This window comes from Rattus rattus, chromosome 3 (genome assembly GCF_011064425.1).
Source record: "Rattus rattus isolate New Zealand chromosome 3, Rrattus_CSIRO_v1, whole genome shotgun sequence".
NCBI classification, from domain to species: Eukaryota; Metazoa; Chordata; class Mammalia; order Rodentia; family Muridae; genus Rattus; species Rattus rattus.
The window spans coordinates 65765245-65789880 of record NC_046156.1 but is presented as its reverse complement, the minus strand read 5'-3'; the positions used below and the strand labels follow the sequence as shown (position 1 = coordinate 65789880).

Here is a 24636-nt window from a genome sequence, read left to right as displayed (position 1 = left end):
GCTAGACATGACATGCTACTACTACACACATGAACTCAATGTATCCTAGGGTCCCAGTCCTCCTAAGGGGATAGCAGACAATGAACACTCACTGAAGGAGAAGTATCATTATTGCCTGTGGTGTAGACGTTGATAAGCTACCCCTGCCTCACTGAGTAACTTCCCATCCACACTCAGGCAAATAATTAACTAAATGCAGTGGGCCATGCACAGGAAAATATGACAGTCAAGAGGAACGGCTTCCTTCAGGAAAAAGAGTGACAGTAGGAGAGAAAGGGAGATGAGGGAGGGGAGTAGGGTGAAGATGATTAAAATTAATCATATAAGTGAATATATTAATATATGCAGAATAAAATATTATATAAAATTTATTATGTTCGGGGCTGGGGATTTAGCTCAGTGGTAGAGTGCTTGCCTAGCAAGTACAAGGCCCTGGGTTCGGTCCCCAGCTCCGAAAAATAGAAAAAAAATTCATTATGTTCTATATACTTTGTTATATAAAATTCATTCTATATAAGTCATTTTACACTACACATGCACACACACACACACACATACCACCTATACACACACACAACAATGATAACCCCTTACACAGAGTAGCTTATGGTATGTAATGGTGGTGGTGGTGGTAGATATTAAAGACGGGGTGTCAGAGCCAAGTCTTACAGGAACCTCTTAGGTCACACTAACGCTGCTGGATTTTACTCTGTATGGGATAAGAAGCCATTGGGATCGCTTGCCCAGAGGCAGGACATGATCCATAGAAGGAATATTACTGCGTTGATAGGCTGTAGGGAGAAGAGAAACCTGGGAGCCTGGGAAAGAAGCTGCTGTGCTGATCCACAGGGGCTCAGGAAAGCTCTGAGAAGCCAGGGCTGGAAGCCCCATCCCCACCCTCAGTGGGAATGGTCTTACAAGAAGTCCTAGAGGCTTCTGCCTTTCAGGAAGGTTGCTCAGAACATCACAGCTCCCAGAGGAGGCTCCCTGACCAAGCTCAGAGATGAAGCTGTGTGTGGAGACCAGGTCCTCTCATTCTTCTCAGCTCCCAGGGATGGATGTCAACCTTCCCAGCACACAGCTCTGTGTTCCCAGAGCCCCAGAGAGGTGACAGCAAACACAAGAATGGAGGAGAGGACCTGGGATATCCAGCTTGCCCAGTAGGCACTGACCAGCCTGGCCTTACAAGGAGCAGGGGCTGGGGCTCAGGAGGGATGTGCGAGCTTGTACGCTGCTTGCTCACTCTCTCTTCCAGTCAACTCCTCATAATGGCTACAACTGAGAATGAGCAGACTACACTTGGCCCTTGCAGAAGAATGCCAATGGATTCCCCTCATCCTCCTGATGTCCACACACCAGGACCCCCAAATGTCCACCCTGTGCACACTTTAGATCTCCAGGTTCCTGTGCCCAAGATGGTCACTGTTCTGCTGTGCTCATGGGCTCCAGCCCCTCCTGTCCCCCCTCTGCTTCTGCCTCCTGCCAGCTTGTCTAGCACTCAGACCTTCGTCTTCAGCCCTCCACTCTAGCTGTAATCACAGCTCAGCCTGGCACACCCCCTGCATGAATAATTGGGGCTGATTTAGGGGCTATCAGGGGAAGGGGGGCTAATGGAGCTTGTGGGGGGCACCCTCATGAGGAGGGGAAGGCTGAAAGGCAATTAGCTGGACAGGCAGCCTGGGAGTCACCTAATGTGCCTGTCTGAAGGAGGGGCTGGTGAGGGGCCATGGAAGGAGGAGTGGCCTGCTTCACCTCCACCTACATCTAGAGACAGAGTTGGACTTGAGGAGAGATCCGCCACTTCCTCAACAGGAGGCTCCAGGATACACCGGGAGGGAATTTCAGGAAAATCGTGACAAGGCATGGGAGTAGGAGACCTAACTGGAGAGAACTGTGGAGAGAACAGGAAGCTGAAGAAAGAGTCAGGAGTTCCTGCTGCCCTACAACTCACACACACACACACACGCTCACACACACACACACACACACACACATGCACACACACGTGTACACACACACACACACACACACACACACACACACACACACATACATATTGGCCCAGCTGAACCTGATCTCTCGCTGGGGACTGGGAACCAGCTCCTGATTAATACCAACATTAGCCCTGAACACTCACTGTCCAGCCTTTCCTCATTAATTACCTCCTCTCCCACCCCAGAAGAGGGGAAGCCAGCTCCTCTGGGGCTGAGTCATGAGCTTCCGAGTCCCCAAGCAGGGGGGCATCAGGCCCCCCTTAAGGAGTGGGGGGGAAAGTTAGCTTCTGTGTCCACCATCCCACCCTGGCCCTCCATACCTCCTCTCTCAGCCTGGAGAAGACATTCACAGAGGGGCCTGCCTGGAGAAGGTGGACCTGATACTTAAGCCCCCGTGGCCCACATCCATCTCAAGATGAAGACAGGAATGTGCAAAGCTCCAGGTGGAGAAACAGGACTGCACCAGCCAGCTCATAGGACGTCCCATGCAAACAGGAAACTGGACACACAAGGTCAAAATTCCTGTGACGTGGGAACAGCCTGCTTAATAGCTCTGGGGGCAGGTGAGGGCTTCGGACAGGCTGGGCTCCCCTCCTCCTCCCCTTATATCTGTCCAGCAGCTATAGACGTGCTCACAAAAATAGTCCAGTGTCGGGGCACCAAGACCTGGGCTCCCTCAGCGTTTCCATCCCTCATCTCCCTGGGACTCTCACTCACAAATCGTGTCTCTTGTGTCAGCCGATGACCAGACCTTGTGTGGCTGCCATTCCAGAAGAAGGGGTAGGGGCTTTGTGGGATCTTTCTGTGCCCCTCCCAACACCTCCATGTACCCCATTATAAGACCAAATGGGCCTGGAGACCCAGCAATCAATATCCCTCAAAGATGAAGACACTAATAACTTTATCCCTCTTGTCTTCCCCTTCTCGCTTGCATTAGCCCTGACCACAGGCCCCAGGCAGCTGAGACCTGCAGTGGGCAGGCCTGGAGCTGAGTAACCCCTTCAAATCCAAGTGAGAGGCACGAAGGAGGAGTGCAAGAAGAGCTTCCTGACATTTGGAACAGCAGGCTACAGGGGAAGACATGGAAGTCTTAGACGTACAGTTTCTATGTCCACATCACTATTAACTGTCAGAGCAGTCAGTCAGGGTCCATAACACAGCAACAGAGGGCCAAGGTTCCTACCCTCTTTCCTAGGCTACCCAAAAAGATAAGTCAGGAGAGGAAGTCCTGCTGGGAGAGCCTAAGAGTTCAAAGGGTGGGGCTAAGGAGACACCTGGGGCTGGGGCTCAACCCTGCCCTCCTTCTACCAATGGGGGACTTTAGAGCCCCAGTCCCAGAGCCTCTCTGTACCTCACACATTCCACTCTGAAGCAACCTCAGGAAGAGGGGTCTGGGATCAAAGAATCTCTTCTCAAACATTGCAGTCCCCAGGATACCTACTCATACTCAGGACGGGTTAGATTACCATCCTGAAGACTAGCAGGGTCCCCACTGGGTACCCAAGGCCTGAGACAGGCTAGCGAGAGGAAGGAAGAGAGAAGAAAAATAGGGAGGAAAGAACACTAACATAAGAACAGCCTGTCTCGGGCTGGAGAGATGGCTCAGCCGTAAAAGGCGAGGCTCACAACCAAAAATATAAGAACAGTATGTCTCAGCTGTGCATAGCGGTGCACAGTGTTAATCTCAGCACCCGGGAGGCAGAGGTAGGCGGATCTCTGAGTTCGAGGCTGACCTGGTCTACAGAGCGAGTTTCAGGACAGGATAGCCAGGGTTACACAGAGTAAACACTGTCTTGAAAAAACAAAACAAAAATCAACAAAAGAAAGAAAGGGAGGAAGGAAGGAAGGAAGGAAGGAAGGAAGGAAGGAAGGAAGGAAGGAAGGAGAGAAAAGAACAAAGAACAGTATGTTGCTACAGGGCACTGGCTGAAGGGCAGACACCACCAGGAGAGCTTTACATGTGAGTCTCAGTTCCCAGCATCCCTGTAGGGTTCTGCTATTATTGTTACCCTTTCCCATTTTGCAGAAGGCACTAAGGTACGGAGATGCTGAGCGACAGCACTGGTAATTGGCAGAACTACATGTCAGTGTCTAGTTTACCTACCAGGGCACAGAAGGCGGCAGAGATGAAGAGAGCCTCAGCCTTGTGGGAGGTGGCTACCAAAGCCCCGGTTCCAGGGACCGGATTCCAGGCAAAGAAAAGCAGACTGTCTCTGGGGCTCTACCCTGCTGAGTCCTGGCTGCTGGCTCTTTCCCTCCTAGCCTCAACTGGTTTGTTCCTGCAGCTATGACCCTGACTTATCTGTCTCTCCCAGCTGGAGCCTTCTGCCCCAACTACTGGCAAAACTGTCCATTTTTCGCAGCTGGGAGGAAATGGGCTATCTGGGAAAATACAGAGCAAGCAGCCAGTTCATACCCTGCTGGAGGTGCCTGGGAAGCCCGGCACATCAGCAGGACAGGAGGCTAGAACCCAGGTTCCCAGTGACTGCCCTGCTTCTACCAACACCGGGTAGCCAGTCCAAGGCCCATATAGGAAGGAACACAGCAAGCTCCCTCTAGCTGTTTGTTACTTATACCCCCAGTGCCTGTCCTCAGCCTGAGGGGCACAGGCAAGAGGGGACATCCTCCCAGAGAGCCCTAGAGACTGTCTGCAGGACAGCAGAGTCCTGGCATCTTCCAGCTATTCTAGCCTCCTGAGAATCCAGCTCTGAGGGAGCAGGAGAATGTCAAGTTCTTTAGAGACCTGGCCCAGGGCTGGAGCCCTAAGGAGTCCACTGTGTTGACCACACCACTTCCTCCTCTTCTCCTGACTGGGGGTGGGGGTGGGGCGGGGATAGTTCTGCTCAGTGTTCCACAGCACCCCAGCCTCTCAGAGCCTCTCTTCCAGTCAACACAGCCCTTGTCTGAGAAGGGAGAGTACTAGGAGAGATAATACTACCCTATGGCCCCAGGTTGCTGTCTGTCTCAAGCCCCTCAAAGTCCCCAAGGTCCCATTCCACCCATCTCCTTATAGCTATCCATCTCAACTGGTGTTCAGCCCCTGGGACTGAGGGCAGCTAATGGACTTGGCACAGCCAGGAGGTAATTAACAGAGAGGGGGCAGGGGCCACAGTGGGACAAGGACATAGTTAATGGCAATGGGACCCAGCAACAATGGCAAAGAGTGCTGCTTGTGTGTGATCACATGCACATGCCTTCATCTAGGCTGGCTACATGGGGTAGGCCAGGGCGATGTGGACCAGTGTCTGAATCTCCATCCATGAGGGGCGGCCACTCGCTGACAGAAGGTTCAGTCCCTTCTTGCCCCTGTGCAAAGCTTCAAGTCATGTTGCCTGAAGGCCTGGTGCTCCTCTTCTCTGCTGTCCACTTCGGGAAGGCTCCCAGGCCTCATTCCCAGAGCTCTGTGCCTCTTGGGCGTCTGTGGTAACCCTCCAGGTTGGTTCAGGAGTCTCCCATGTTCCGTAATCAACACTAGAAATGCCCTCATAGACTTTCCGGGTCTCTTCTGCTATCTGGCCTCCAAGCCCTGCCCAGTCATGCTCAGTGCAGCAAACCTCAGAGCAGAGCCGTGTACCCCCAGCAAGGCCTTCAAATCTGCTATACCCAGCCCTCGCATGTAAGAGGATCAAAAGACAGAGACACTGAGAGGAAGGGGCAGGCAGAGCCTGCAGGGGTCCTGGGCTCTTAGGACTCTGGCAACTGCCGCCCTCCCCTGCCTGTGTGCTACTAACCACGATTCATCTCCCTGTGTCTCATCTCCCTGTCTTTGCACCTCACCTCCCTCTGAAGTCTCTTAGCTTCAGTATCTGTAGCTCTTGTCCATGGCCTCACCTGCCAAATCTGATGCCTCCACTCTGTCCCCCTTCTTCAGTGAAGAGCACTGCCCATCATCCCAAGGAAAGGAACAGAGAGCCTGCCAACGAGGCCCCTGGGGACCAGACCCCCCATCAATCAGCCTGCCGCCTTGGGCTAGCCCTCCATTAGCTGGAACCAGCCTGGACAAGAGGCAGACATACTGCAGGGCTCGGTCCAGGGTGATAAGAACAGATTGAATCACAGGGACAGGGCAGGGAACTGGGCACCCAAGGACAGGAGACAGCCATCATTTCCCCAGGAGCTGTGTGAGTGAGCATGTGAAATTGCAGGAGCCCAGCAGGTGATGGGAAGTGAAGGCTGAAATGCTACTGCTCCCGCCCCAGGGTGGAAGCCTCCACTGGGGCCAGGAGGCCTGGCTCTACTCCCCTGATGTGGTGGAGTTGAGGGATATTAATGTAACAGATGCCTCAGGCCTTTTAGTTAGGGTCACAAAGAAAGGTAAGTAGAACCCATCTGTCCTGTGAGTAGCACAGGACAGCACCAGAATTCTAGCCTCAGAAAGTCACAGTGCCCAAGCCCCACCTCCAAGTGATAATCTCAAAGCTTCAGGTAAAGAAGGGAAACAGAGGGGTAGGAACAGGGTGCTGATCCTTCATCTTCAGTTCCACGCTCATCCCCACCCCACAGTATTGAGGATTGAACCCAGGCCCCTACACACACCAAGCAAGGGCTCTACTGCCGGGCTAGGTCTGAGTCTTCTTCGAACTTGTTTTGAGACAAGGTTTCCTTAAGTTTCCCGGGCTGGCTTTGAACTGATTCCACAGCCCAGGTAGACCCTTGAATGTGAGATTCTCCTGCTGCACTCAGACTCCTGTAGCTGGGGTTAAAGGTGTGTACTACCAGGTCTGTTCCTTCGATCCTTGCTGTGTACACACACACACACACACACACACACACACACACACACACACACACACACACACACACCAGTGTCTCTGTCTTGATCGTTTGTTCTAATGTGTGATTGCTCTGTCTACCCCCAACCCCAGCGGCTGCCGTCCCCGGGGCCCTATTCCCTTTCCCCAGCATCGGCCTTTGTGAAGACCAAATACAGACAGTGAGGGTGTGGACAGGCTGTCACCACCAGGTGAGGGGTGAAGATGAAGTGGGGACAGCTGCATTGAGCAGAGAGGCAACCCAGAGGGACCCGAATGGGAACCGAGTCCAGAGACCCAGAGAGCACACTCTCTGTCGAGCCCCTTCTCGCCAAGAATGGGCAAGAGTCACAGCCAGGGATAATAAATATAATTGCTATTATGATGGATGCTGGCCATGAAGCAAGGCCACCCTCTGCTCCCCGCCTGCTGGTCCCCTCCACATGCTGAGGGTGAGACTTGAGTGTGATAGCTGCTGGGCGCTGAGGGAGCCCAGGGTAGCCTGACATCCAGAGTCGGCTCCTAGCCCAGAACGTCCAGGTAACTCGGTGGCGCCTGTGCCAAGGCCTGCAGCCGCGCGTGCACATCCTTCATGCTGAGGCGTTGTTGCGGTTCACGCTGCCAGCAGCCGCGCATGATGGCGTAGACATCAGGAGGGCAGGCGCGCGGCCGCTCCAGCTCCCGGCCCTGCGTGATGCACTCGATCGCCTGTGCCGCGCGCAGGAGACAGAGTGAACTGAGGGTTTCAGAACAGGAAGGTTACCGGCTCTCCCACAGGGCACCCCCTTCCCGGACTGACTGACGGACTGACTGACGGAACTGTATGGTGCCCTTCAAACTCTGAGGCTCTTTCCTGCTCCACTCTGAAATGTAGGAATAATTGCTGCCTGACTCTCGGATTGCCTCCAGAAGGCTAGTGTTACAGCCAGTGAGGACTTGCCGGGTAGGAGAAGGGTGAGGGCATGACGTTGCCTAGGCCTTCACCCTTGGCCTCAGCCTCCACCTCCCAGCTTCAGAAGAGAACAGTGTGGGACAACAGCCATAGCCTTCGGTGTGTGTGGGCGGGGGGGGGGCTGTTTTGGTTTAAAGCAGGGGCAACCCTTGCCTCTCCCTTTTGTGGGCACCACTCTGTGGGGGAGATAGCTGAAAAGAAACTGCAGCAATAGACTCCAGGAAGTGCTGCTGGGGCGGCTACAGGGGAGATCTGACAAAGAGCCGGTGACAGGGAGATGCTTGGAGAAGGCGCCTGGTGCCTCTCTTCCCCTTCTCCCCGTCCCCATTAGAGGACTTAGATTATGGGCAGCACTAATTCCATTCCTTCTCTCAGTGCTTGAGAAAATTAAAATCTATAACCCTCTCCCCCACCCCATCAGCCTCGGGGGAACAGACTGCATTAGAAGGAGAAATGGAAACTGACAGCTGTGCGCCAAGGAGGAGGCTTGGGGGAGCTGCTGAGGAGACAAAACACCTGGGGTCTGCTCTAACTGTGGCTAGCCAGAGACCAGGGGAAGGCAGGGCTGTCCTTCTCCAGCTAACCTCCAGTCTTCCTGCTGTCTCTCTTTCCCACCCTCTCTCCTCTGCCCTGTAAATGCCCGCCATGACCTCTAAGACACACAAGGCATGGCCTGGACTCTATCCACAATGACCTCTAAGGACCCCCCAGGAGCCAGCTGAGCTTGGGTTTGGGACACTGAGCAAGAGAAGGACCAGGAGAGGAGAAGAGAAAGGGGGCTGAAGGCAGGGCTGACCTCAGTGTTGGAGAGCTGGTACCAGGGTTGCTTTCCATAGGTGAAGATCTCCCAGAGCACCACCCCGAAGCTCCACACATCACTCTCCGTGCTGAACTTGCGGTAGAGGATGCTCTCCGGAGGCATCCAGCGGATGGGCAGCATGGTCCGACCTCCCACCTGCAGAGATACACCATATCACCTCCTCTGGGGGCAATCACAAAGCCATTCCCACCCGCTTAAATTGACAGAAGGTATGGCAGGGCCTGGACTGAGGGACCAGTAGAGAAAATAGTTTCCCACCCAGGGCTGAGGTGCTGGAAGGGATGGGTGACCAGAGACCAGAACCCAGAGCTCACACGGCTAGAGGCAGAGGAGGGCAAGCTCGCCAGTGCAGGGTCTGACAAACTCTGAGCGAGGCTGGGTACGGATGCTGGGGGAGGGTCTAGGGACCCTTACGCGGTAGTAGTCTGTGCTGTAGATGTCCCTGCTCATGCCGAAGTCTCCGATCTTGACCACTAGTCCCTGACCCACCAGACAGTTGCGTGTGGCCAGGTCCCGGTGCACAAAGTGCAGACTGGCTAGGTACACCATACCAGCAGCCACCTGGCTAGCCACAGCCAGAAGCTGCCCAAGGCCCAAAGGACCAGGAGCCACATCCTCTCCGCCAGCCAGCAGTTTTGCGTCAGGTCCGTGGGACCTGAGAAAGACGGAGATAGAGAGAAGCTGAGAGGGAGAAGCTGGGTGGGTGGAGCCTTGGGAGCTGCAGAGGGATGCTTAGAAATGGGTGTGAGGAAGGAAGAGACTAGGGGCAAAAATGGAGGAAAGGAGGAGGCAGTTGTGTGGAGAGAAGGGTAAGGGAGAAAACAGGCTTGCCTTTCTCCACAGCCAACCTCATCCCCAAGGATACTAAGTCCATAGTCCTTGGAGGAACTCAGCTCCAGCGTCCAGCTACCCCAGTCCCCATTGCCACCATATCACTTAAGCACAGCCTTTGCTAAGTCCCTGTCCCCACTCTGCCCCATGAAGGGAGCCTCTCCAGCTCCAGGCCTGTAACTTGAGTCCTTGTTGAATCTCCTGTCCCCTCCCCTCACTCTGTCCTTAGTGTCCAGCTAGTCCGTGGACAGTGTTCCTTTCTGACGGTTTCCAGTCCCATAGCCCCCGAGTCTAGGCCATCCTGATCATTTGGTGCCACTCCCCACATGCCACCCCTGCCCAGCCTTTGTCCTGATGGTTGCTTTGCTGGCAGTGCCTTCTCCAATCTGCTAAGTGTCTGTTGAACACCAGCAAGGGATGGAGACAGAGAAGGCTTCCTGGAAGAAGGGACATTTAAACCAAGACTCCAGTCCAGAGCAGAGACTAAACCAGGGAACATGGCCGGGAGGGAGGTCCCATGTGTCACCAGAGCAAGCTGAAAACATGAAGGCCCAGCCCCCTGCCCAAAGCCTTTCAGAGTCTCTCCTTTCCTCCCAGTACCCCACGGGGCATCACCAGCTGCTCTTCACCAGCCTGGGACCCACCTAACAACCTCTCTCTGGCTAGGCCTGCAAGACCTCACAAACAAGGGAAGAGCTCTCCATGGCCTCCCCTTGACTGGTTCCTCTGCCAACCCATCTCCACACACCTTAGGCTAGCTCGCCTGACCTACTCAGGTCCTCTTGTAGGTGAGTCCTACAGACAATGTACATGAACCTTCACTCCCTAGAGCTTCTGGGAAATCAGATCATCTGGCGGACAAACAAGGATGCTCATGCAGGGAGGGGTTCAGGTACTGGGCCAGGGGCTGGGTTCTTGTACCGGAGGAAACGGTTGAGGTCCCCATGGCGCATGTACTCGAAGACCATGAGCAATGGGCCACCCTCCGTGCAGACTCCAAAGAAGCGTACGATGTGTTGGTGCTGTAGCATGGTGAGCAGCTCTGCCTCACGCTGGAAGTCCTGACGAGCATTCTCAGATGTCTCCTTCAGTGCCTGGGGGTAGGGATGGAGGTGGAACTGGAGGGGAGCCCAACCCCACCTCACCTTGATTCATTCAAATATCCCCCCCCATCCTGACACAATGGTGCTGTGAGGGACACAGGCCAGCAGTCCCCACCAGGACCATAGTCTCACCTTGACAGCCACCAGCATCTTGTCCTGATCATTCAGAAGGTTGTAGCACTCAGCAAGAAAGACCTTTCCAAAGGCTCCCTCCCCTAGCTCCCACTTGAGAATGATGTCCTGGCGCTTGATATGATGGACACCTGGGAGGGGCTTGTAAAGTCAGAAGGCAGCCCTGGTGTGGGCAGGATGGGGCAGTGGTAGGGGCAGTGCAGACACAGGAAATGAGGTGTGGGTGGGTGGGAGCATCTGCCCAGAGAGAGTCCACAGTGTGGGAGATATGGCCCTGGACAGAGTTGGAGATAGGATGGGGAGAGGCCTGGGTCAGGGGCTTCACACAGGCTACACACACACACACACACACACACACACACACACACATACACACACACATACGCACACACACACACACACACACACACACACACGCACTCACACCCGCTCGCCTACTATAACAGTTCCTCACAGGTATCACTGAAGTACTGTGGGTTCTCCATGATGTGGCCCTGGAGTCCGGAGCCTTTGCCCTCAGTAGGGGAAAGAGAACTGCCACCCAGTGTCATGAAGTGTAGGGACATGGCCAGCCCATCCTCTGGCGCCAGCACAGCAGGGCCTGGGGAAGAGACATACCCACATGGAGCATCATAGAGCCCAGGCGCCATCTCCATCCTTCCTCAGACGAGCTTGAATAGTACTCAGGCAGAGTAGTGCCCCGGTAAGACGGTAGTCAAGGGGAGGGAAGTACCAGGGCCTCTCTTGATCTGGCTCCTGGTACCAAAGTAACTCCCCTGCTCCTGACAGAATGGAGCCCCCAGACCCACCTGAGCGTTGACAACAGCTCACCCACCCATGGATAGCTGCTGGCTCTAAAGCAGTCCAGCCCAGTGCATGCACAGCCCGAGCCCCATAAACACCCTCCCCAAACACAGGGCACAGATGGGAGGAGCCAGCAGAAAACTGGCCAGCAGGATGGGTGGATAGACGGACAGACGACAGACAGACCGCCTCTGCCAACTCACGGTTGATCCCAAATTTGCTCCTCTGTCCACATTTGTTGAGCACTAGGAGGAGGGCAGAAAGGAAGAGGGCGGCGGAGACGGCTAGGCCCACAGCCACAGAGACCTAGAAGGAGGGTCAGGTCTACAGGATTCTGTACTGTGAGCTTTGCATACCTCATCCTACAGGGGAATCCAGAGCCAGGTCCCCAGCCCTGCCCAGCTTCCCTAACAACCTCAGCTAGCTGGGAAATCAGCTGACAGAGCTCAGGACACAACAGACTGATAGTCCTGCTCTACCTCCAAACGACAGGCAAAGGAGCTGTGCCTGGCCACCCCAACTCACCCCCCCCATCAGCTTCCATACCCCACACTCACCCCAAAAGGTGTTTCGTCTTTCTTCTCCACTGGGTCTCTTGATGTGCTGTTAGTGTCTGTGGGGACACGGGGCACAGAGGGTGGGCCTTGGCACATACTGCCATGTCTCTTCCAGCAGCTCCCCACCCTGGCCACACTTCAGGGTCCCATCTAGCTGTCCCCTTTCCTTCAGCTCTGAGACAATACAGCTGCCCTCTAGCCCAGGTAACTCACCCACTGGCGAGAAGGAGACTGCGGCAGGAAGGAGGAGAGAAAGCAGTCAGAGAGGGAGAGAGCAGGGAGGCCCTCCCCGCCAGGATGCTCCTTTATGGGATTAGATAGGTTTCTGGGCCTCAAGAGAGAGGAAGCTGTAGCTGCCTGGAGGGCACAGCCCTCTCTTTAGCTTGGACAGATGGAACAGCCCAGGGCCTCAACAGGCCCAGCTTGGGAGAGGGGAAAGAAGGACAGCACAGAGCTGGCCACCAGCCCTCCTGTCCAGGACAAAGCTCTCCAGCTCTGGGAACCAGAGTCATGGCAGGCAGAGGCCAGACCTCCCTGGATTGCTGGATCTCCACCCAGGCCCTCCCAGGAGCAGGGCAGGGTTCAGGGTAGCTCTCACACCAGGGATGGGGTCCTCAGGGTTGAACTCAAAAGGGTTGTCCATAAAGGCAGCCATGATGGAGGCAGCAGCCTGGCCATAGGGGTTGGCAGCCAGCAGGGTGTAGTTCCCATTGTTGACATGCGTGGGCTGGTTGAGGCGAAGGCAGCCATGCCGCATGGTCTCATTGGTCAGCGCTGACTCCAAGAACTGAGTGAAGATGAAGCTGGTCTCATTGAGCACGGAGCCGTTGAAGAACCAGCGCAGGGACGGTGCTGGCTGCCCATCCACGGAGAAGGGAATGCACCAGTGATGCTGTTCCACGGCTTTGCCCAGATGCACACTGGCTGGGACTATGGGAGAAAGCAGGTGACGGGAAGTGGGCAACTGGGGGGGAAGGAACCCAGGGGAGGAACAAATCAGGGGACAGGTCAGGAAAAACAAATCAACACACCCTAGGAAGTCCTCTAGGAGACATATTTGGAAGAAATGGCAGAAATGGACAAAATCTGATGCTTAAGGGTTACACATGGAGCCCAGTACAGGCCTAGTGCCTGGCATGACACCCACACTACTTGGGCAGTCCTGGGTACCAGCACAGCATAGAAACAAACATACAAACAGACAAGCAAGAAATATGGTTTTGAGGCAGTCAAAGTCCCAAAAAATCAAAAGCCTCTCAATAAAAGAAAGCAGTATGGGGGTTGGGGATTTGGCTCAGTGGTAGAGTACTTGCCTAGGAAGCGCAAGGTCCTGGGTTCGGTCCCCAGCCCCGAAAAAAAGAAAAAAGAAAAAAAAAAAAAAGCAGTATGTATGTGTAATTATGTGTATAAATACATACAATTTACATGGGAATTCTCACTAACATTCATACCATGAAGTCTATGTAGTATATTAAGGAATTATAGTTACTTTGTTGCCACAGATGTGTTTCATAAAGTTTTGACAAAAAAAAATAAAAGAAAAATAATACATAAAGTTTTAATTTCTACAATGCATAAAACAAACAAAATTTTATTAATAGGGAAACAGACATATAGAGAAGTGCTATTTCTAAGGTTTATTTCATGTATATGAGTGCTTTGCCTACATGCATGTATGTGCACTCATGTGTGCCTGGTGACCCTGGAGGCCAGAAGAGGGCCTCAGAGTCCTTGGAACTGAATTACAGATGGTTGTGAGCCACCGTGTGGGTGCTGGGAAACCAACTGGGCCCCCTGCAAAAGCAATCAATGCTTAAAACTGTTAGTTTCCCGCCCCTGTGGAAAGGGATGTTAGCAAGGAAGTGTTTAACATAAAAATTAGGGTGGAAGAGATGGAGTTGGCACTGAGGGAGGGTGTCTTCTAAAGCCCTGGCAAGCGTAGTCTTTTTCTGTTTGTTTGCTTGCTCGATTGCTTTCGTTTTTTCTAAGATAGGGTTTTTCTGTGTAGCAGCACTGGCTGTTTTGGAACTCACTATGTAGACCAGGCTGGTCTTGAACTCCACCTGCCTCTGCCTCCAGAGTGTTGGGATTAGAGACGTGCACCACCACGCCTGGCTCTGGCAAGGGTCGTTCTTCCTTAAAGTATGTAGTTATCCAGCTGTGACAGTTTTGTAATCCTAGCATTGTGTAGGCTGAGGCATAGAGGATCAACAGCATGGGTTTCATTGCAAGACCCCATCTCTAAATAAATACATAAACAAACAGTGTGTGCTTGATGTGCATAACTAGTGTATTTCACAACAAAAGGAAGGGAGGAAGGAAGGAAGGGAAGGAAGGAAGGAAGGAAGAAAGAAAGGAAGGAAGGAAGAAAGAAGGAAAGAAAGAAAGGGTGCTGGAACACAGATTGAAGATAACGCATTGGCAAAGTCAGAGAAATTAGGCAACAGTCATAAAGAGGAACTCAAGAGAGGAATTCCCCTCCTTCCCAACTAGGATGCTTATCTATGGTCATACCCCCTTGATTAAACCTAAGCTGGTCTAAGAACAGGATGCAGAACTGACGTAAACCCCCTTCGCTAAAAGTCCAGCCCTGAGTTCATTCTACCCACAAAGTTCAGTTTGCACAAATGTCAGCCCAAGCTGGGAGAAGTTCACCAACTATAAAGTGGTTATCCCGCACCTAGACTAGCATCCTAAGTGAAATAAATAAATAAAACGTGGTAGGACAAAAGCCTTAAAGAGAAACAGGCAATGAGGCCAGGCTGCAGCTGGTGCTGAGGGCCTCAGGTAGCAAGCTTGGGCAACGGGCCAGAAAGAAATCCATCTATAACCCTCTGGCCTTGAGGAGCCTCCAGGACTTCGAGAGCAGGATCAGGTTTTCATGGGAATCTGGAAACAGCTGGGAGGGAGCAGCTGTAGAGACGCCCACTCATGATCCCAGCTACCCCCTCTCTTTTCAGGGAAGAGGAGATGGGTCGGGGTGGGTGCAGGGGCTGTCACGGGGGCTTACAGGAGACGCTGACTTGGACAGAGACCTCAGCCCGGCCCACATCATTCTCTGCCCAGCATGTCACATTCTTCTTGTTGAGATCACTGGTGACATTGACCAGAGTTAGCCCCAGGGATGGCAGATCTCCAGATTTCTGGACCAGAGAAGAGAGAGTCATCAGGAGGGCTTCAGCAGGCATAGGCAAGAGACAGGGGATACAGCGGATGTGTTTGGGAGCCCTTTGGTTCTATATGGAAAGGCTGGGGAGGCGAAGGGAAGGCGGGCAGAGAATGGCCTCCTTCACAGTTTGTAAAGTAGCTTCTGGGTCAGAGAAAATCTAAAGCCCAGCCAACAGTCTCAACAGTCTAAAGCAGAGGTGGCCATCAAGGGGCCGGAGAGCCAACCTCCACATTCACACGCAGCTCATCCACAGCCAACCAAGTAGGGCCTTGGCAACTCATTCCTGGCTCACGTAGTTCTGGCAAACTCAGTTTCAGTCCCAGGAAGATCAGAAACAAAGGACGTTAACAGGCTGCAGCTAGAAGCAGCTTCAGCCATAGCATCACTCTCTTTGGCAAAGGAAGAAGTTGCCAGTGAGTGACTTCAGAGATGAAATGGCTGATTCTGAATCACCATCAGTAGATTAAAACCGGCTCAGATATCTCTCTAAGAAACCATGGCTGCACCACGTGTAAATATGACCTTTTAAGAATTCTTCATCTTGATGAGTTCAGCAACTGTTTCTAAGTTGAAGAAGGCGGCAGAATTTCCCAGAAACTAAGTCTCACCATGTCATCCTAGCTCTGTGGACCAAACTGACCTTGACTTCAGAGGTCCTCCCGCCTCTGTCTCCCAAGCACTGGGATCAGAGGCCTGCACCACCACCACCCAGCAACTTCAGAGGTCTCGTTCACAATTTTACCTGACTCTGACAGTGGGCTGTGCCCATCCAGGAATTAGGAAATAGACCTACGAGATGAGGGTGTTCAGTCTAGGGAGCCTCACTTTAAAAGGAGAGTCGGCTGGGGATTTAGCTCAGCGGTAGGCGCTTACCTAGGAGGCGCAAGGCCCTGGGTTCGGTCCCCAGCTCGAAAAAAAAAAAAAAAAAAAAAAAAAAAAAAAAAAGGAGAGTCAACTCCAATTGCTGGAGACCTCTGGAGCAAGGAAGGGAGGAAGACCCTGGCATCATGGCTGCCAAGAGTCCCACTCGGAGTGCAAGTTTGCTGCCTGTGAGTAATAGAGAAGGGATAAGCAGAACAGAGCCAATGTCTGCGTGTGGAAACATCTTCAGCCAACGTTGGGAAGTCCCAGTTTCTGGTATCTCTTTGGAGAATTGACATATTACTAACACCTATTTCCTGAAAACTTCCATAGAAAAGTCACGCCCTAACTGAGGTGTAGCAGGGGACAGCAGCCAGTTCCATGAGAGCCAGGAGGCTACACAGAGAAACACTGTCTTGGGGGCGTGGGGGAGCTCCAAAGTCAACTATAGCTAATGTCAGTTGCTTGTGGCCAGCTTGAGGACAGATGCAAGGCCTGGGAAGATGCTCAGGTAAGAGAGATAGGGACTAAACAACACCTAGAGGTAGGGAGGATGTCAGAGAGCCACCATGGCTACCTCTGTTTACAAATAAGAAAACAAAAAAGCAGGCAGAAATAGGGATTTGTTTTCCCTGAAAGTTATTCCAAGAAGTAATTAGTGAGGGCTGAAAGTGAAGGCTCAACTGGTAATTTGCCATGAAAGAATGAAGGCCTGAGTTTGGATCCCCAGAACCCCCATAAAGCTGGGCTCGGCATCATGGTCGTATAACACCAGTGATCTTATAAGTGAGACAGGAGACAGAGGCGGGAAACTCTCTGGAACTCATGAACCAAAAAAGTGAAATAAAATGGAAGGTGAGGGCGGACATCTGAGCTTACCCTCTGACCTCCACGTGCCAGTGCACGTGTGTGCCAGTGCATGTGTGTGCCAGTGCACGTGTGTGCCAGTGCACGTGTGTGCCAGTGCACGTGTGTGCCAGTGCACACGTCTTTAAAATAAGTAGTGAGGTCGGGGCCAGCTGCCCATTACTAATGTGTTCATATCCAGGAGAATGCTGCTTCCTGAGTATTCAGGGACATTGAAAGCCCTTGCAATTGGCTCTGGGAGTGGAACACAGATCCTGTCCTGTGTCCAGGCCTCAGTTTCCTAAGTTAGAATATATGGAAAGAAGGGTCTGTTGGGTCCCTTCTGGGTCTCACACGTGAAACCATGAATTCAAAGATGGAGTCTCAGGTCTGGGGGGTCTGGGGGGTCCAATATACCTGCCTGAAGACCTGCAATCTCTTGGCTGTTATTCCTAGCCTGACATCTAAGCCATCTCTGTCCTCCCCCTCTCCTTGTGTCCTCCTTATTACTTTTGCTGTCTCTTACCGTCTGGTTCTTTGTCCCCTTTGAGGGGCTACAATGCTTCTCACCTTCATGGTGACTGTCCCTTCCAGCTCTGTGAGGATCCAGTCAGCCTGCTGTAGGGCCTGCCCCTCCACCTGGCACTGCAGAAAAATGTCATTCCCCACTTCCGCGGAGTCATTGGGCATCTGGATCTTCACTGAGGGTACACCTGCCACCCAGGGTATGGAGGGGCATTAGAATCTAAGTGTGGGCTGGTGAGCCCCACCCTACTCATGAGCCCTTACCAATGCTGCCCAGGTCTCTCCAGGCAGCCCCAGGCTCCCCCCACCACACACACAACAGTACCTACCACAACTGTTGTTGTGTCCCAGTGGGAGGAACTGGTCTCCAGACCCAGAGCCCTGAAGCTTTTGTGTATACACACCACACAGATCCTCCTGCTCCCAGCGCTGGAGCCACAATAGGGCACAGGAACAGTGCAGTGGGTTCCCTGACAGGGTCCTGTTGGGTAAGGGGTGCTAAGAGTCAGGGAAAGAGGGTGCGACAGGTCCAAGTAGCCAGGAGGCTGCTCTGGAGATGGCTGGCTACCAAGGGGTCTAGGCAGAAGGGGTGGGGTTTGGACCAGGACCATAACTAACACAGTAATGAGACTTTAGTTACTAAAAGACGTAAGGGCAGACTGCTGTAGATGCCAGCTGAGGGTTGCATGGGATTCCTCTACCCCAGCTCTAGAGGGAGAAGCCAAGCATGGTGGTAGGAAGGGTAGGTCACCATGGCCCTCAGGCCTTAGGTACCCATCCCACACATGTGGACTATTCTGTGTATCTCCCTCCCAGTGCGTGTGCACTGGGAATGGCGCTACTGTCCTCAAGCACCAAGATGGCCACGGTGTATTCAACCCTGCCCTGAACCTCTGGACACACACACACACACACACACACACACACACACACACACACACACACACGTTACTCATCCATATAGGCTGCTCAGCCCAGCCCTGCCCAGCCCAGCCCAGGATAGTCCTGCAGGCTCTGCTTTGATAGGGGTTGGGGGGAGTGGCTGACAGGCACATAATCCCCAGGACAAGCTCACAGACACAACACAGTTTCCAGAGATGCCCCACCTCCCACCCCTCCCCTGCTCCACATAGACGCAGTGACGTATAGTCCTGGGGCCACAAACACATGCACAGCCACATATCGCACACACTGGTCCCTTGCCCTGCCCCTGCCCCTGCCCCTGCCCCTGCCCACACACTCACAAGTCCTGTAGGGAGAGGCCCTGCACAGTTTTCCAGGAGAGGGACTCCAACGCATTGGAGGAGAGATTCCTGTGGGAGAACACATGCCCTGAGCCAGCGACCTTACTCTGACCCAGTCTGAGGCAGAAGTCCAAAGGAGACTGCTACCCCATCCCCAATGAAGTCAACTTGAACATCGCACTATGCCTGAGGACATGTGGGACTGTGGGAATGGGGTGGGCAGGTAAGTGTTTCTGTGTACAGACTTCTCCTTGGGACAACAAGGGTTAATCCCAGTTAACCCCTCCCTGACCCCAGGGAGAGGGCTCCGAGGGAACAGCCGGTGGCCCTGCCCCCACACCTCGGCCCCAGCTGGCGAAGTGCTGAGGCCACAGCTGGGGTAAGGGGCTCCATCTGTGCTCCCCACCAAGGAGGAGGGGAGGACCAAGGCTCTCACAACCTCCTCCCCCACCCAACCGCCAGACAGGGATGTCAAAGTACTTCCTCAGGTCGGCATCCCTTCCTTTCTGCTCCTCTGAGAGCATTTCCGTAGGCTGAAACCCAGGAACATAGTTCCCCAGGTGAAAATGAAGAGGGAGCTCATCCAGGGCTCTGTTCCTGGGTCCCCAGGAACCTGCTTCAAGAGCTCAGTGCCTCGTGTGGACCATACACTGCCGTGGCTAGACCCTTGAGGGCCATGCCCTAATCACTCCCTGCCTAGCCAGCCTTGACTTTATAAAGACTGGGGTCTGCGGAGTCCTGCGAACACCTGCAACACCGCCACCTTGGTTAGCTCAGAGCTGAGTGTTGCACCTGTCCGGCCATGTACAGTCATGTGACCTCAGTCAAGAAACGTTGTAATTCCCAGAATTTTCATCTATAAAACGGGGACCATATTTTCTCTGTCACCAGGTTGCTTTCAAGTAGTCACTGCCCTGAGAGACATGAACGGCCACGCAGTACACATTTTAAAATTCTTTTTAAGTTGTTGTCGTGTTTTGTTGAGACCCAAACACATGGCTAAGTATGCCATGGAACTTCTGATCCTCCTGCCTCCACCTTCCCGTGCTAGTATTAGAGGTATGTAGCACCGCACCTGGTTGATGTGGCCGCGGGGATCAAGCCCAGAGCTTCGTGATAGTAGGCAAGTATTCTACCAACTGAGCCACATCTCTACCCCTAAGTGGACATTTTAAAGCCAGGACCACAGTAGGTAACAGAACATCATTCTTGTTCACTCCCTGGACCCAAGTGAGAGTTTAAAGGACCCAGCCCTACGCTGGGAAAGGCAACCCAGGGGCAGACTACCAGGGACTGACTCTAAGCCCCTCTTCTGCCCACTCCACGTCCTCTGTCCTCTACAGAACAGGTAGCCAGAACTCTCAGGAGTGAGGAGGGGGAGGGGTAGTGACCGGAACACACCACCTCCGAAGTTTATGGACCACCCCCCACAGCGCACCTCCCAGGAGAGGAGACAGAAATTCTGACCAGAAACAGAGGTCTTGCTCCCACCCCTCACACCCTATCGACCCCAGGCAGAGAGCCTGGACAGATGCCTGTGAGAAGCATCTCTGAGGCATGGAACATAGAAGCAAATCAACAAAGATTCTAGCCTGATTGGATGAGAATCAGAACCCGGAAGCAGAAAGAAATGCCATAAGGAAGGGAGACTAGGCTGGACCTTCCTTAGGACAGTTCCCTGGGGAGCACAAAGCCCATTCTGGAGCCCAAGTCTGGAGGTCCTCCTCAGCCCCGCCCCCACCGATCCAGCCTGGCCACTCACAGGTGACTGAGCCGAGGGGTGAAATGGAAGGCATCAGGGGCCACAAAGCGGAGGCCACTCTTCACGATGGTTCTAGGGAACGGATGAGAGGAATTTAAGCTCCACATTCTGCCCACCCAGGCCAGATATCCCTGTGGAGCTGCGCACCCCTCTCCGTCCCTTCCAAAGTTGCCTGGACCCCTCAAACCCCTTAGCCTCCCAGACCTCTCCCACTCTCAGGTCTTTCCAGATCCCGATATGGATGGGCACCCACCACCCCGTGCCCAGTCCCACCCTGTCTACCCTTAGTCCTCACAGGCTTCTCAACTCCCCCAGGCCCTGCAGGTCCTCAAACTCCAGGCGTTGCAGATCCTGCTGGTTTTCCACATAGCTGCAGGGAGAGGGGAGAGGGGTGGGCCAACAGGGGAGAAGGATGGGTCACCAGGGGAGAGGGGTGGACCAACAGGAGAGAGGGGTGGGCCAACAGGGGAGAGGGGTGGGTCAACAGAGGTCAGGACCTCAATGGAGTTGCCCTGTGCCTACAACCAACCCACCTCCCTCGCTCGAGCACATGCACCAATCACACCCAGACCCACTTCGCACACCCATTCGTGCACATGCCCCCACATGCTGACATGACTCACGAGTCATGCGTGTGTATGCATGCACACATGCACCCTCACCTTTACATACATGCAGACTCTCACATGCCTCCTGCAACACAGAGGCAAGTGTACAGAAACACTCAGGGGTGTCCTCAATACCCTCACTGGAGGACACACATGAATGAAGCTCACATAGACGTCTCCCATGCATACACAGATACAGTGTGAAGACATGTTAGCCAGTGCCCACTGCCATTCTCAGCTTGGGCTCCATTTTTCTAGCAGACTTCTCCAGCATATATATGCTCAATGACAGGGGGCTGTGCTAAGACTCACTTCCACAAGGGACAAGGCTCTCGGAGGCGCTTGCTCCATCCAGTGCTAAGGATGCCCCAATTGTCATACTACTGTGTGCTCCCAAACATACCTGCTCTGTGGACATCATCTGGGTTCATCGACACCCATCACATGAACACACACACACACACACACACACACACACACACACACACACACACACACCACTCTCTGTCCCCTTAAAACCTTTGGTTCTTCCCCACAGTAACCCCTACTCTCTCCTCTCCAGCATTTTCCCAAAGCAAGCAAGGAGCATAGAGCTGTTGCCCCCGACCCCAGCCCCTCCTTAATTGTGAGGGGCCCAGGAAGGGAGCGAGGATTGTGAAGTGGATGGAGTCTGAGTGGGTGAAGAGAGATGGAGATCTCACAGTGCGAGACACGCAAGGCTGGAGGAGGTGGGTGGCAGAGGGAGGGCAGATAAACAAAGAGTGGAAAAACTCAGAAGAGATTGACGGCAAGAAGACAGTGGGCTGGGGCGGGCAGGAAAGAGACAGATAAGGAGAGGGAGACCCTGAGACAGAGATAAGGACTTAGGAGTAGGGAGAATGAGAACCAGGGAGGCAAGAAAGCAAAACAGACAGAGAGACAGAGCGAGAGCACGCGGCACTCGGGGGTGGGGTGCTGAGGGCGCAGTCCTATCTTGTAGATCTGGCATCTAAGAGTTCCTGTGAACTCACGCCCCTGTAATGACATGTCCTCTCTCCTCTCCATCCCCATGTGTGCTAGGGGCCCCTGACTCACTAACCGTTCTCAGAACTCTCCCCCTTGTTTAGGAGCTTCCCCTTAGTTAAAAAGAGCAGCAAGGAGCAGGTCAGTCCAAGGGACCCTGTCCTTCTCCGATCCCGGCCTTGTCCCCCATAGGATGGGTCTGTGTGTGCCCTCCCCCTGGAGGCCTAAGGAGTTGTTGCTAGCCAACTACTGAGGGAGTCCAGATCCCTGTTCTGCCCCCAAGGGTTTCGAGCTACAGAGACCCAGGGAGTTGCTGAGAGGATCTGTAGAGCTGGGTATGTGCGAGCTGTCAGGCAGTGTGCTTCATGCCGCCTCATTTGTTCAGATTCATAATCTGTCTGTCTATTCGAGTCCATTAGCTCCTTGTTAGCTATGCGGGTGAGGGAGGAGGGAGAAGTCTGTGCAGGAGGAGTTGGGAGCATCAGGCCCCACCCAGGGGGGACAGCTCAATTCACCACCCTGCCAACCTCTTCCTCTATAGCCCAGGCTTGCTCACTACTCCTGTCCCTGGGCTGGACTCCCTTGGAGTATTGAAAGGCTCTGGGGGAATGAGAGCCTTGATGGAAACAGTCAGGAGGCTGGACGCTGGTTTGAATGGACAGGCCTGGGAGCAACCATCTAGACTTCATGCCCCATCCCAACCTGCAGGAGCCTAGACCCAGGCCAAGACAAGGCCATCTCCTCTGTTCTTGGTCTCCCTAGGGCCATTAGAGAGAGATTGAGTACCTCCGTTAATTACCACAAGATGCCGGAGTAACTCGGTGCCAATCAGCTGCAGGCTGCTAGCTGCCCAGCAAGCAGAATACTCAAGTATTTTCCAGCCATCACTGTGTGATGTGGGGGTCCCTTCAGGTCAATTATACTCTCAAAGGTTTCACTAGCTGCTACAAAATACTTGAGTATGTTGTAACTGATTATTGCACATTGTCAAAGTACTGCAGAGCTGAAGGTTCCTCCTCCCAGCTCTGGACCTGGAAAAAACGGCCCTGACACAAGTAGGGAGACAAGGTGAAAGGAGAGATGGGCGAGCAGAGAGAGAGGCAAAGGGGTTTCTTTTCCTCGCATCCAAATCAAGAAGTCTTATGGTCAGTGGAGAGGAAAGAAGAGTTCAGACACCAAGCTGGTTCCTCACCATCTCCCACCAACTCCAGCTCAATCGCAAATCCAGAGAAGAGCTGGATTCCCCCTGGCATGGCAAGGAAGAGGTTGGGGGCTGGTTCCCCCCTAAGAAAGAGTAGATAGCAAAGGTGCCGCCACACTGCCAAATTCTGCACAGCTGACCACTCCTTCATGGACTTAGGGACTTGGGCTCTTGATTGAACCCCACAAAAAGGTTCTTATCCTAGATCGCTAGACCAAAACCTGATCCACCGAGTTTCAGTCTTGCTCTGCCCCAAACCAGCACCACAGTTAGCTACCCTTAATCCTGGGCGACATCCAGACAGTGACTGCGCGGCTTTGCCAGGGTGGTGGCAGCGGCAGAAGCCGCCCCAGCACAGCCAAAGGCTACACGTGCCCGTCTCCTACAGCAGCCAAGCCTGGCCCCTCAAGCCAGAGGTGAGTGCGCGCCCTCGGGGAAGGGTTCTGCCCTCCTGACCCCGCGCCCCTCCCCCCGACACACATACTCACAGCTCCGTCAGGTTCCCGGCGCCCCGCAGGCCGCGGAGGGTATTCAGGGTCCCTGCCCTGGTGCAGCGCAACCCCGAGGGGCCCACGGGACAGCAGGTCTCACGACAGGATGCGGCGCAAGCACAAGCCAGCATCAACGAAGTCACCAGACCGCCTAGCCCCGCGGCCGGGCGATGCCAACCCAGCTGCCCATGCCGCTGGCCTCGCAGCATCGCGGCGGCGCCCGCCTAGCTCGGGCCGCGCGGCCGTCCGTGCGCTCCTGGCTGCCGCCGCCCGGCCTCGCGCGACACGTGCGCGGGGCGGTGTTAAAGACCAGCCACCAGGAGAGGGCGGCACCCACAGCCCCGCCCCGCCCCGCCTGCCGATGCCCCCAGTGCCCCCTCCCCTTTCGGGGCCCTATTGCCAGCTCGCCTTCCTAATGTCCCTCGAGGCTGCAGGAGACCTGGGGCGGGGGACTGCCACAGATTGCTTCACATGTGTCTTCTGAGGCTGGGGGAGCTAGGAAGCCGATACCTTATTTCTCACCGTAAAACAGCTGCATTTTCAGATTTGCGGGGACCAGGAGAGATTGAGCAAGAAAAAGGTTGAAGTCCGGGTCAGCCCAGCCAGCCTCACCGTGTACTTTACCTAAGAGAGTGTGCACGTCACTTGGAATAAGTTAGATGTACGCTCTCCAGACCCTAGTAAGGAAAGGGAGAGGCCTCGCTGAGGCTGGACGCAGAATCTGGGGAGAAAAACAGGGGTAAAGAAGAGTCCTTTGAACACAGCTGGAGGGAGATTGGAAAGTGGAGACCTCTCGGTCCTCAAGAGCCCACAGGGTGGCGCTAGAAGCCCTCGCGCCGCGGCGTTGCGATTGGCCTGGGGCTCCGAGGGCGAGGGCCGGGGAAAGCAGTTCGGAGCCTTGCTTGACTGTGCCTCTCTGGTCTTGGGGTCAGTTCCCAATCCTAGCCAGCCAGCTGCGGCCCCAGAGCCGGGGTTTGGCCAGG

The 24636-nt window shown here is 54.0% G+C and overlaps 1 protein-coding gene across 1 annotated transcript; it reads right to left on the bottom strand.

Annotated features, from left to right (window-relative positions):
* Positions 1–7100: 7100 nt before the first annotated feature.
* Ntrk1 (neurotrophic receptor tyrosine kinase 1) lies at positions 7101–23862 on the bottom strand. The gene is made up of 17 exons (XM_032898134.1): positions 23651–23862; positions 20647–20721; positions 20352–20423; positions 18590–18658; positions 17675–17826; positions 17391–17533; positions 14955–15087; positions 12545–12874; positions 12158–12175; positions 11945–12000; positions 11591–11693; positions 11038–11184; positions 10584–10714; positions 10270–10442; positions 8932–9172; positions 8494–8652; positions 7101–7453 (listed from the first exon to the last, which is right to left on the bottom strand). Exons 1-17 carry the CDS (start codon positions 23860–23862, stop codon positions 7268–7270), a joined length of 2400 nt encoding a protein of 799 aa, XP_032754025.1. The 3' UTR covers positions 7101–7267.
* Between the last annotated feature and the right edge of the window lie 774 nt (positions 23863–24636).

What these genes read in the sequence shown, in the direction of transcription:
- Ntrk1 (XM_032898134.1), bottom strand. Translation starts at nt 23,862, where the DNA reads ATGCTGCGAGGCCAGCGGCATGGGCAGCTGGGTTGGCATCGCCCGGCC. An exon ending in ACAGTACTTCAGTGATACCT is followed by an intron (nt 10,715 to 11,037) that starts GTGAGGAACTGT and finishes AGCCCCTCCCAG; the next exon opens with GTGTCCATCATATCAAGCGC. An exon ending in AGATGCTGGTGGCTGTCAAG is followed by an intron (nt 10,443 to 10,583) that starts GTGAGACTATGG and finishes CCCTACCCCCAG; the next exon opens with GCACTGAAGGAGACATCTGA.